Source organism: Crinia signifera, chromosome 1 (genome assembly GCF_055691185.1).
Source record: "Crinia signifera chromosome 1, ASM5569118v1, whole genome shotgun sequence".
NCBI classification, from domain to species: Eukaryota; Metazoa; Chordata; class Amphibia; order Anura; family Myobatrachidae; genus Crinia; species Crinia signifera.
The window spans coordinates 26,049,194-26,061,926 of NC_139217.1; the positions used below are offsets into that span (position 1 = coordinate 26,049,194).

Below are 12,733 nucleotides of genomic sequence, written 5' to 3' on the forward strand. Positions count from 1 at the left end.
AGCCATATACCCCCCTGCAGCCTATCCCTAGCCATACACCCCCCTGCAGCCTATCCCTAGCCATACACCACCCCGCAGGCTATCCCTAGCCATACACCCCCCCACTGCATCCTATCCCTAGCCATACACAAACTGTCGCAGCCCATCCCTAGTCATACACACACTGTCGCAGCCTAGCCGCCATACACACACCATCATCGACTAGTCCTAACCATTACACCCCCCCACAGACTAACTCTAACCATCCTCCCTGCAGCTTAACTCTAACCAAACCCTCCGTGGCCTTTTACTACTCCTCTCCAACTACTCCAGCCAGTCTCCTGCTTCCCACACTACTACTCCCAGCCTGTCCCCTTATGCGCAATACCACTACTTCAACCTGCCCCTGATTCCCATAGCTACTTCCAGCCTGCCCTTCTCTCCCGCTACTACTACCTGCCTGCCCCCTTATCCACACTACCTCTACCTGCCTGCTTTCTGCTCACCACTACTAATCTCAGCCTGTGCCCTTATTTGCACTGCCACTACTTAAGCCTGCCCCCTGCTTTCCTCCAGGCTTCACCATACAGCATCCCAGCTGTACCCCCAGCCTTACATTACATTACCCCCAGCCTTGGGACATATACTTTGCACCCCATTTTTTTTTTTTGCTATTGTGGAGCCCACTGTGTTTTTATTTTATTTCTGTGGGGGCTAATGTTTAATGTTTTTATTTTGTGTCTGGTGTCAGTGTGGGCTTTTTCCACTGTTGGGGCCACCATGTGTATTATTTTCTGTTTGGGCCAATGTTTTTTTTTTTTTTTTTGGGGGGGGGGGGGCAGTGCTTATTTGTGTGTGTGGGGGCATATGTTTATGTTTTGTTTGGGTTTTTTTTCCCCCTGTCGGGGGAAAGTATGGGGTCAGGTTTTTTTTTCCTGTGGGGGTCAATGCTTTTATTTATTTCATTGGGGGCCAATGTAATGGTGTTTGTACTCAGTTGCTGTGGCACAGGCACTAACAAGTGTATTTTAAATGTGTTCTACTTTCCTTGGGGTTACAGAGGGTCAGCTATTCACAGTATGGGTGACTTATCAGAGTGATATGGGCAAGTTGCTGAAAGTGGTTGCATACAAAGAAGCTGATTTGCTTGCATTGAAGGCCAGACCGAGACGGATGATTTGCACCTAGGATAGGGCTGGTGAATGTTTCAATAATGCAGCCAATGGTGGCAGTGTTGCAGCATTAGCATAAAGTTACATATGCAACTGCATAAAAAAAGTACAAGGAAGGCTGCAACTGCATGCAACGCTGAATCAGATTCTATTAGTAGGGATCCTCCCCCTCTTGCCAGACTCCACCCCCTTAGCAGACCCCGCCCCCTGGGCTGCTTCCATAAATTTCCCGGGCTGGTTTTATATCCCAATCCGCCCCTGTTAGGTGCGATCTGTGCATGGTTCTGTGAGATCTGTGCATGGTCCTGTGCGATCTGTGCATGGTTCTGTGCGATCTGTGCATGGTTCTGTCCAAGAAAGTGTATAACGTGTATGAAAGTAAAAAAAAAAATTGTGAGGGCTAAAATAAAATAACACTGGGTTGTGCTGTGGAACCACAAGTCCCAGCAAGCCTCCCCATATGTAGATTCTTGGAGAACCACAAGCCCAGCATGTGGGGCATTAATGGGCTGGCTGGTAACCATACACCTATCCGATTTGGGCTGATTTCGCCCGATTCCTAACGGATTGGGCTGAGAAATCATCAAATCGGATGTGTTTGACACCCCATCTGACCCACTGCGCGGTCCCGTGTGCATCGGGTCGGACCCTACAAATTGAACCTGCTGCAGGTTTAATCTGTCAGATTGGACCCATCAGAGTCACATCGCGGGTGCTTTTTTAGCACCCACGATGTGTTGGGTCCGATCAGTAGGTGTGTGCCAGCGGTGAACCACTGCTGACACACACCTATGTGAGGGGACGGCCAGTGTGGGGTGCTGGCTGCACTGAGCGTCCAGGGGGGTGTGGGTGCAGCGTCACAGTGGGGAGGGCAGTCTGCAGTGTCCGGGAAGAGCTGAGCGTCCAGGGGGTGTGGGTGCAGCGCCGCAGTGGGGACGGCAGTCTGCAGTGTCCGGGAAGAGCTGAGCATCCAGGGGGTGTGGGTGCAGTGGGGAGGGCAGTCTGCAGTGTCCGGGAAGAGCTGAGCGTCCAGGGGGTGTGGGTGCAGCGCCGCAGTGGGGACGGCAGTCTGCAGTGTCCGGGAAGAGCTGAGCATCCAGGGGGTGTGGGTGCAGCGCCGCAGTGGGGAGGGCAGTCTGCAGTGTACGGGAAGAGCTGAGCGTCCAGGGGGTGTGGGTGCAGTGGGGAGGGCAGTCTGCAGTGTCCGGGAAGAGCTGAGCGTCCAGCGGGTGTGGGTGCAGTGGGGAGGGCAGTCTGCAGTGTCCGGGAAGAGCTGAGCGTCCAGGGGGGTGTGGGTGCAGCGCCGCAGTGGGGAGGGCAGTCTGCAGTGTCCGGGAAGAGCTGAGCATCCAGGGGGTGTGGGTGCAGTGGGGAGGGCAGTCTGCAGTGTCCGGGAAGAGCTGAGCGGACACTGCCGACAGCAGTGGCAGAATTTGAAAGAACCATTCAAAAGATAGGCCGGCTGCTGATTGGCTGAGAGTGCTTAGAAAAACATTTATGCTGCAAAGATGCCATGTAGCAAAAATCTAGGGCAATATAGTAATGTGCATACATAAAGACTTAATGCATATAGATATATTGTATAACACTAGGACGCAAAACCTTACCCTGATCATGAGCACAGCTTTCCTGATATCCCGCACGCCGTCATACACCAGGCGGGAGGCGTCGATAAATTCGTTCTCTTCAAACGGTTGGGGGATATTTGTGCTCAGGGCTTCTATCGCCACCTCCACTTGTTCAGCAAAGCGGGGCATCACTTCACAGGGAGAGAAGAAGGGGAGATGAGCGTTACACTGTGTTCTCCTTATCTACTGCAGTAGTCCCTGTGCAAAGTGCTGTCACTGGCGCTAGGCCCAGGGGACAGAACCGTGTTCCACCGGCGCTGATGGTCTATCTGTCACATATTGTTGTGAAGTGTAGAAAAGAAGAAATATAACAACATCAGCAGCTGCCTGGAGTAAGACCTGTGATTGGCTGATAGATAACACTACACTTCATGAAACTGACATTAAAGTGCGGATGGGAGACTCCAACGTGAATTTACCCTAAGCATCATCACTCAGAGAAGGGCTCCGCACAACAAGGAACACAGAACAATATAAGGATGACCAGCATTTTGCTTTGCTATAAATATGTCCTGTATACAACACACTGACGGATTCGTAGGTGTGCGCTAACGCCACCACAGCGGCCATTTTTGCAACAGCCACCAGAACCGTCACAGATGCGTACACAGCACCGGACGCAGATTAGGCAAACATTGCACCCGAGGGTATATTTACTATTTTAGCCGATGTTGATCGATTTAAAATCGCCCTTTTTAATCAGTGTTGGGCTTCCGAGGCTAGAACGCACTTTACTAACATTTAAAAATGAACATAAATATGCATCCGTCAGTAAATGTGTGGAAATGTTTTAGCCCTAGAAGCTCAACACATCAATTAAGATTGATTTTAAACTGATCAACATTGACCAAAAGTAAGTCAATACAAAGCCGGGTGGGTCTGTGGTCACTGAGAATGGTCAGCGCAACTGAGATGGCAGCTCCATATTATCCAGTGAAGTGCAGTGGTTACATGGCGGTAGTGCCATAGCTTTGGCGGGATTTTTACTGGAACCCTCGGCCGATAATCGCTCAGCTGGGATAACAATGACAGCGTACGACCATGAATCAGCCCAATGCACATTGCAATAAATGCCACGTAGTGTATGTGTAATGTCTGGTATATGTATATAACATATGTATAAATATATATTTATTCTCATGTTGGTGTACACCACATCCAAATGCTGTATTTTCTATGGAACAATTACAGTATACAACACCCTAATGTACCTATTCCCATTATAGCAATTAGAAGCATTATTCAGGCTTGATAGAACAGTTCGGACATAGAAAGTGAGACAAGACAAATCTCTCAGAGGTAATAGGAATACAGTGCAGTGTGTGGTGCAGTGTGTGGTGCAGTGTGTTTAGGTGTCACGGTGCAGTGTGTGGTGTAGTGTGTTTAGGTCTCATGGTGTAGTGTGTATTGGTGTCATGGTGCAGTGTGTATTGGTGTCATGGTGCAGTGTGTATTGGTGTCATGGTGCAGTGTGTATTGGTGTCACGGTGCAGTGTGTATTGGTGTCACAGTACAGTGTGTATTGGTGTCACAGTACAGTGTGTATTGGTGTCACGGCACAGTGTGTATTGGTGTCACGGTGCAGTGTGTATTGGTGTCACAGCACAGTGTGTATTGGTGTCACTGCGCAGTGTGTATTGGTGTCACGGCGCAGTGTGTATTGGTGTCACAACGCAGTGTGTATTGGTGTCACGGCGCAGGGTATATTGTTGTCACGGCGCAGTGTGTATTGGTGTCACGGCGCAGTGTGTATTGGTGTCACGTGCAGTGTGTATTGGTGTCACGGCGCAGTGTGAATTGGTGTCACGGTGCAGTGTTTTTAGGAGTAATGGCGCAGTATGTTTACCCGTCATGGTGCAGTGTGTTTACCCGTCATGGTGCAGAATGTTTAGGCATCACAGTGCAGTATGTGTAGAAGTCACAGTGAAGTATGTTTAGGTGTCACGATGCTGTATGTTTAGGCATCACGGTGCAGTATGTTTAGGTGTATCGGTGTAGTATGTTTACGTGTCTTGGTGCAGTATGTTTAGACGTCAAGGTGCAGTATGTTTAGGTGTCACGGTATAGTATGTTTAGGTGTCACAGTGCAGTATGTTTAGGCGTAGCGGTGCAGTATCTATAGCTGTCACAATGCAGTATGTTTAGGTGGCACGGTGCAGTGTGTTTAGGTGTATCGGTATAGTATGTTTACGTGTCTCGGTGCAGTATGTTTAGGCGTCAGGGTGCAGTATGTTTAGCAGTGACGGCGCAGTGTGTTTACCCGTCGTGGTGCAGTATGTTTAGGTGTCACAGTGCAGTATGTTTAGGTGTCACGATGCTGTATGTTTAGGCGTCACAGTGCAGTATGTTTAGGTGTATCAGTGTAGTATGTTTACGTGTCTTGGTGCAGTATGTTTAGAGGTCACGGTGCAGTATGTTTAGGTGTCATGGTGCAGTATGTTTAGGTGTCACGGTACAGTATGTTTAGGTGTCATGGTGCAGTATGTTTAGGCGTAGCGGTGCAGTATGTGTAGCTGTCACAGTGCAGTATGTTTAGGTGTCACAGTGCTGTATGTTTAGGCATCACAGTGCAGTATGTTTAGGCGTCACGGTGCAGTATGTTTAGGTGTCATGGTGCAGTATGTTTAGGAGTGACGGTGCAGTATGTTTAGGTGTCATGGTGCAGTATGTTTAGGAGTGACGGTGCGATATGCTAGGAGTGACGGTGCAGTATGTTTAGGAGTGACGGTGCAGTATGATTAAGAGTGACGGTGCAGTATGATTAAGAGTGACGGTGCAGTAGGTTTAGAAGTTATGGTACAGTATGTTTAGGTGTCACAGTGCAGTATGTTTAGGCATAGTGGTGCAGTATGTATAGCCGTCACAGTGCAGTATGTTTAGGTGTCACGGTGCAGTATGTTTAGGTGTATCGGTGTAGTATGTTTACGTGTCTTGGTGCAGTATGTTTAGGCATCATGGTGCAGTATGTTTAGGAGTGACGGCGCAGTGTGTTTACCCGTCGTGGTGCAGTATGTTTAGGTGTCACAGTGCAGTATGTTTAGGTGTCACGATGCTGTATGTTTAGGCGTCACAGTGCAGTATGTTTAGGTGTATCGTGTAGTATGTTTACGTGTCTTGGTGCAGTATGTTTAGACGTCACGTTGCAGTATGTTTAGGTATCACGGTGCAGTATGTTTAGGTGTCACGGTACAGTATGTTTAGGTGTCATGGTGCAGTATGTTTAGGCGTAGCGGTGCAGTATGTGTAGCTGTCACAGTGCAGTATGTTTAGGTGTCACGGTGCTGTATGTTTAGGCCCTCACGGTGCAGTATGTTTAGGCGTCACGGTGCAGTTTGTTTAGGTGTCATGGTGCAGTATGTTTAGGAGTGACGGTGCAGTATGTTTAGGTGTATTGGTGCAGTATGTTTAGGAGTGACAGTGCGGTATGTTAGGAGTGACGGTGCAGTATGTTTAGGTGTATCGGAGCAGTATGTTTAGGAGTACGGTGCAGTAATTTTAGGAGTGACGGTGCAGTATGTTTAGGAGTGACGGTGCAGTATGATGAAGAGTGACGGTGCAGTATGATTAAGAGTGACGATGCAGTATGATTAGCAGTGACGGTGCAGTATGTTTAGGAGTTAGGGTGCAGTATGTTTAGGAGTGACGGTGCAGTATGATTAGGAGTGAGGGCGCAGTATGTTTAGGAGTGACGGTGCAGTATGTTTAGGTGTATCGGTGCAGTATGTTTAGGAGTGACGGTGCGGTATGTTAGGAGTGACGGTGCAGTATGTTTAGGTGTATCTGTGCAGTATGTTTAGGAGTATGGTGCAGTATTTTTAGGAGTGACGGTGCAGTATGTTTAGGAGTGACGGTGCAGTATGATTAAGAGTGACGGTGCAGTATGATTAGCAGTGACGGTGCTGTATGTTTAGGAGTTATGTGCAGTACGATTAGGACTGATGATGCAGTATGATTAGGAGTGACGGTGCAGTATGATTAGGAGTGACGGTGCAGTATGTTTAGGAGTGATGGTGCAGTATGATTAGGAGTGACGGTGCAGTATGATTAGGAGTGACAATGCAGTATGTATAGGAGTGACAGTGCAGTATGTTTAGGACTGACGGTGCAGTATGTTTGGTTGTCACGGTGCAGTATGTTTAGGTGTCACAGTGCAGTATGTTTAGGCGTGACGGTGCAGTATGTTTAGGAGTGATGGTACAGTATGTTTAGGTGTCACAGTGCAGTATGTTTAGGAGTGACGGTGCAGTATGATTAGGAGTGACGGTGCAGTATGTTTAGGCCTCATGGTGCAGTATGTTTAGATGTGATGGTGCAGTATGATTAGGAGTGACGGTGCAGTTTGTTTTGGCCTCATGGTGCAGTATGTTTAGGAGTGACGGTGCAGTACGATTAGGAGTGACGGTGCAGTACGATTAGGAGTGACGGTGCAGTACGATTAGGAGTGACGGTGCAGTACGATTAGGAGTGACGGTGCAGTACAATTAGGAGTGATGATGCAGTATGATTAGGAGTGACGGTGCAGTATGATTAGGAGTGACAATGCAGTATGTATAGGAGTGACAGTGCAGTATGTTTAGGACTGACGGTGCAGTATGTTTGGTTGTCACGGTGCAGTATGTTTAGGTGTCACAGTGCAGTATGTTTAGGCGTGACGGTGCAGTATGTTTAGGAGTGATGGTACAGTATGTTTAGGTGTCACAGTGCAGTATGTTTAGGAGTGACGGTGCAGTATGATTAGGAGTGACGGTGCAGTATGTTTAGGCCTCATGGTGCAGTATGTTTAGATGTGATGGTGCAGTATGATTAGGAGTGACGGTGCAGTTTGTTTTGGCCTCATGGTGCAGTATGTTTAGGAGTGACGGTGCAGTACGATTAGGAGTGACGGTGCAGTACGATTAGGAGTGACGGTGCAGTACGATTAGGAGTGACGGTGCAGTACGATTAGGAGTGACGGTGCAGTACAATTAGGAGTGATGATGCAGTATGATTAGGAGTGATGGTACAGTATGTTTAGGTGTCACAGTGCAGTATGTTTAGGAATGACGGTGCAGTATGATTAGGAGTGACGGTGCAGTATGATTAGGAGTGACGGGGCAGTACGATTAGGAGTGACGGTGCAGTATGTTTAGGAGTTATGGTGCAGTATCTTTAGGAGTGACGGTGCAGTATTATTAGGAGTGACGGTGCAGTATGATTAGGAGTGACGGTGCAGTATGATTAGGAGTGATGGTGCAGTATGTTTAGGAGTGATGGTGCAGTATGATTAGGAGTGACGGTGCAGTATGATTAGGAGTGATGGTGCAGTATGTTTAGGAGTGATGGTGCAGTATGATTAGGAGTGACGGTGCAGTATGATTAGGAGTGACGGTGCAGTATGTTTAGGAGTGACGGTGCAGTATGTTTAGGACTGACGGTGCAGTATGTTTGGTTGTCACGGTGCAGTATGTTTAGGTGTCACGGTGCAGTATGATTGGTTTTCACGGTGCAGTATGTTTAGGTGTCACGGTGCATTATGTTTAGGTGTGACGGTGCAGTATGTTTAGGTGTCACGGTGCAGTATGTTTAGGCGTAGCGGTGCAGTATGTTTAGGCGTGATGGTGCAGTATGATTAGGAGTGATGGTGCAGTATGTTTAGGTGTATCGGTGCAGTACGTTTAGGAGTGACGGTGCAGTATGTTTAGGCTTGATGGTGCAGTATGATTAGGAGTGACGGTGCAGTATGTTTAGGCACCACGTGCAGTATGTTTAGGGGTCACGGTGCAGTATGATTAGGAGTGACGGTGCAGTATTTTATGTGTCACAGACAGTGCAGTATGATTAGGCGTGATGGTGCAGTATGTTTAGGTGTCACAGTGCAGTATGATTAGGCGTGATGGTGCAGTATGTTTAGGTGTCACAGTGCAGTATGATTAGGGGTGATGGTGCCGTACATGTACAGTAGGTGTTACAGTTAAGAGTGCCATAAGATAACTTTGAATAGACATCTGGTCTGTTATATGGAATACTATCACAGCAAGCTTGCAGCTGGACCAGCACCATTATGAGTATATGTGCCGGTACACAACCATCTGTGATTGAGGATTTTGTCCAAAAATACTTCTCACCAATCATGGAAACCTAAGAGCACGTTCCTGCTTTTATCTCAGTGCTATCCATTTGCTTGATTAACATTAGCATATCTTGCCTTTAGCAATGGAGAGTATGTTGGATCAACCATGATCCCTGTACAGGTCATCAATATCAATTATGATAGAGAAGCATGGAGGTTGTTCATGAGAAGATCACGTGACACGCAGTCCTTTATCAGATTAAATGTCTATGTGATAAATTAGCTAAAACAAAAGTAGAGATAATGTCTGCGATTGGGTAAGCCATTAGTGAAATTAGAAATGAGAACGTATCTTCACCCTGTATTTTTAATGTCATCATAGTTCACAACATGGTCTCTTATTAAAAGGATATCAATCATCTGCAATGAAGTGCTAGGAAGGATGACTCTGATGGAAGTAGGAAATGCGAAACGCGTCAACGCTGCCATCACCTGCTCATGTCCTCACCAAGAGGGTAGATGTATCAAGTGGAGACGTTACCCCAAACAGATTCTGTGGGGTCAATTTACTGAGATGGGATGTTGCCCATTACAACCATTAATAATTGATGTCTTATTTATTTAGGACCTTCTAAAAGAAAATAGATAGAATCTGATTGGTTGATATTGGCAAACATTCTATCTTCAAAAGAACTCCCATCTTAGTAAATTTACCATTATCTATTATTTCTATAGTACATCCTGCTATCTGATTGGCTGTCATGAGCAAATGTATGCACTTGTCTGTTTTAGAACGCTTAATGCACGTTAAATGGTTCTGTTACTCTGGGTCGACATACTGTACAGTAACTGTTGTACAAAGCAGCTTAAAAACAAAACCCAATGAGGGTGTAAGAGTTTCCTAGGATCCCAATCAGCCAATAAGAACTCTGAGCGTATTACTCACATAAGTCTCTTACTTTAAACAGAATCTTTGATCTTGGCACAGGGCCTGTGGTATCTTCTGCTTGTAAGGAACTTCCCTAATATGTGTAATCATAATTCAGTACATAACAGAGATGTAACCTACAGACAGAATGTCCCGTTAGTATGGTAGTTAGGTTACCTTTAGTATATTGAGAGAGGACCACAGTAGCGAGAGGTCTGTAGTTAGAGGCTAATCTGTGGAAATGATGTACAGTACGTGATGCAAGTAAGCAACGTAGACTGAACAGGTGCTGGCAATATCGGTAATACAGTTGCTGGTAGCACACATATACGCAGCATGCAAAGCAGGGGTGAGCCTAGTCTGATACAGGTCCAAGGGTCTGGCTCATTCACAGGCAATGTGGATAGCGAGAGAGAGAGAGAGTAATATAACACAGCAGCAAGGTGAGTACATGGGACGTCAGAGAATGGGTATGCTAGGTCTGGGGGTCATTTATACCGGACAGGAGCAGAAACCAGGGTTTCAGGTAACTGCCAAACATGGGCGGTCTACTCTAGCAGATCACCGTTGTGAGTAAAGGCCCCCTTACACGTGCCCAACTTGTTGTCCAACAAATTGGACCTGATTGACTTGAGATTTATCCTATGTGCAGGAGGATCAATCTCGTGGTTAGACCAATTCTCGGGATTGTGCATTGGGTCCTACACATCAGGCACATCAGATTTTGTCAGATAAATTGGCCCAATCCATCTGAATTGGGTCAAATCTGACAAAATCTCACAAGTGTAATGGGCCCTTTAGTCCATCTTCTCCTTAGTGTGCAGATATCATCCACTGTTCATTATAGAGGAATGAAAGCAAAAGGATCAGCACCATGATACCGGCTGGACCAAACTTGCTGACACTTTTCCTCTATACGATGTGACTTCCTGGTGTCCCAGACAATATTGGACATTTCAAAAATTACATCTGGGTAAAATCTATTTTTTTTCTTCCCAACACTCTTGTAAGCCATAAACTCCATCTATCAAGGACATACAAATGTTTTATGGTAGCACAGAAGACCCAGGTTTGTCTATTACAAATTCTTCTTCTTGGCTTTGACCATGAATGAAAGTTGAAATTGAAGAAACAGTACCTATAATATCTATACTATATTGGCTCTACTATGGCTGACTGATGAGGATCTGGATGAATCCAAGCAGTAATAGGCTGGAAGTTCACCTTTCATGGACTAATTGCCTCGTGTACTGAATTTGTCCATTCAAGAGATACTTCGTACTGGGTTGCAAAAACTGGTTCTATCTTAGGAAAGCTTCTAGTAAAAAAATCTACAATGGATAGAGAATCCCTATAGTGGTGGTCTTTTATGATGTCTTGAGACACTGGCCACTTTTCAATAACCAAGTCAATACATTGAGTATACACTATATAACCAAGAAGCAGGATACGCTCAGTCTCAAAGAGGCATTATCTAATATATAGTCCATGAGTCCTTAAACATTCCAATACTCTTCTGACAGGACGTTGATGTTCAACGGGAGTCTATACAGTATATACACAGTAAGATATCAAAGCGCCCAAACGGCGCAACTAAATATTCCAGTATCTAGTACAGAAAGTTCCATGGTACTTGTTTCCTAGCAGGGCGCCCAGATTTCCTACGTACGCTCAGTAGTTAATTTAGTTAATTTATTCACTGCACCCTGAGTGAAATCGCATCCATAGCCCTTTTTTGTGGCATGAGATGTGAGATGAGATGCGATCTCAGTAGTTCATATGGTAAAACACCTAAAACAACACCACTCTCCGAAGCGTGGCGAGCCCCGTGAGGGGCGGCGGAAAGCATCCTCCGACCTTTTCGTACCCGCACTATCCACGTCAGCGTGGAGTTTAATTTATCTAGTGTGGCGAGCCACCGAGCCTGAAGCATGGCGAGCGCAGCGAGCCCCACGAGGGGATGCAGAATACATGTAAAGTAATCCGCGTACGCTCGCCACACTTCGGGCTCGGTGGCTCGCTTTGCTTGCCATACTATATAAAATCAACTCCACGCCGACGTGGGTAGTGGTGGTATTAAAAGGTTGGAGGATGCGTTCCACTGCGCTCGCCATGCTTCGTGGAGAGAGGTGCTGTTTTAGGTGTTTTACCATATGAACTACTGAGATCTCATCTCATCTGATCTCATCTGCGATGCGATTTCACTCAGGGTGCAGTGAATAAATTAACTAAATTAACTACTGAGATCGCACAAAAAGCCATGCGATGCAATGTGCGATGCGATTTCACTATAATAGCAAATAGCTTAGTGGGCACCCTGCTAGGAAACAAGTACCAGTTCCATTCTTTCCCAGGGTATATTCTGGTTGTTAGAAGTTCCTTTCCAACAAGTTCGGTAAGAGAGAAAGAGAACAACAGTTCTGTACAGTTATTGTATTTGGAGTTTGGCAATCCAACATTGACGTAATCCACCATTTTTCTTCCCTGTCAGGTACAGTAAATTGGTTCCCCAGATGAATAGGACGAGGCTCAGGACCGGACATGCTTTATTCAGTACAGAGAGGGAACTGAGGTTGCTGCTGCACATATGCAACTCTCAGACCCCGGCACAGGGGAGACAATCTTCTCCATCACTATAATACAGCTGCAAAATAAACCGCTTAGCTAACCGGTCATAACATGGGCAGAAGTGGCAGGTGGCTGGCACAGTGCACAATGCAGAGGACTGGGCCAGATACAGTACCTAATGTGGGAACATTTGAGGAGGTGTGCATTACACAAGCAGACTAACCCAAACTATAGGAACTGAGGCTTGGCAAAGGATAAAATAAATGTAATGTTGGCGACAGTAGTGCCACCCTGGTGGTTGTCCGACGTACCTCAGTGCAGTATACCTGACATATGCAGTGTACTGAATATTACCATGGAAACAGCCGGCAGCCAAATACATACGAGTAATAAAACTTCTTATCTCTCG

The 12,733-nt window shown here is 46.3% G+C and overlaps 1 protein-coding gene and 1 long non-coding RNA gene across 5 annotated transcripts in view; one reads left to right on the forward strand and one right to left on the reverse strand.

Moving 5' to 3' along the window:
* The window catches only part of CTNNA2 (catenin alpha 2), a 1,425,647-nt gene that overhangs the window by 193,519 nt on the left and 1,219,395 nt on the right, over positions 1 to 12,733 (reverse strand). For all 4 annotated transcript variants that reach the window (XM_083180541.1, XM_083180424.1, XM_083180611.1 and 1 more), the window contains one exon: positions 2,759 to 2,910. In XM_083180541.1, the coding sequence (XP_083036667.1) occupies positions 2,759 to 2,910 (152 nt within the window). The remainder of the gene's footprint in view (positions 1 to 2,758; positions 2,911 to 12,733) is intronic.
* LOC146073492 (uncharacterized) overlaps positions 1 to 12,733 on the forward strand; it is a 31,619-nt gene that overhangs the window by 6,117 nt on the left and 12,769 nt on the right. The window lies entirely within an intron of this gene.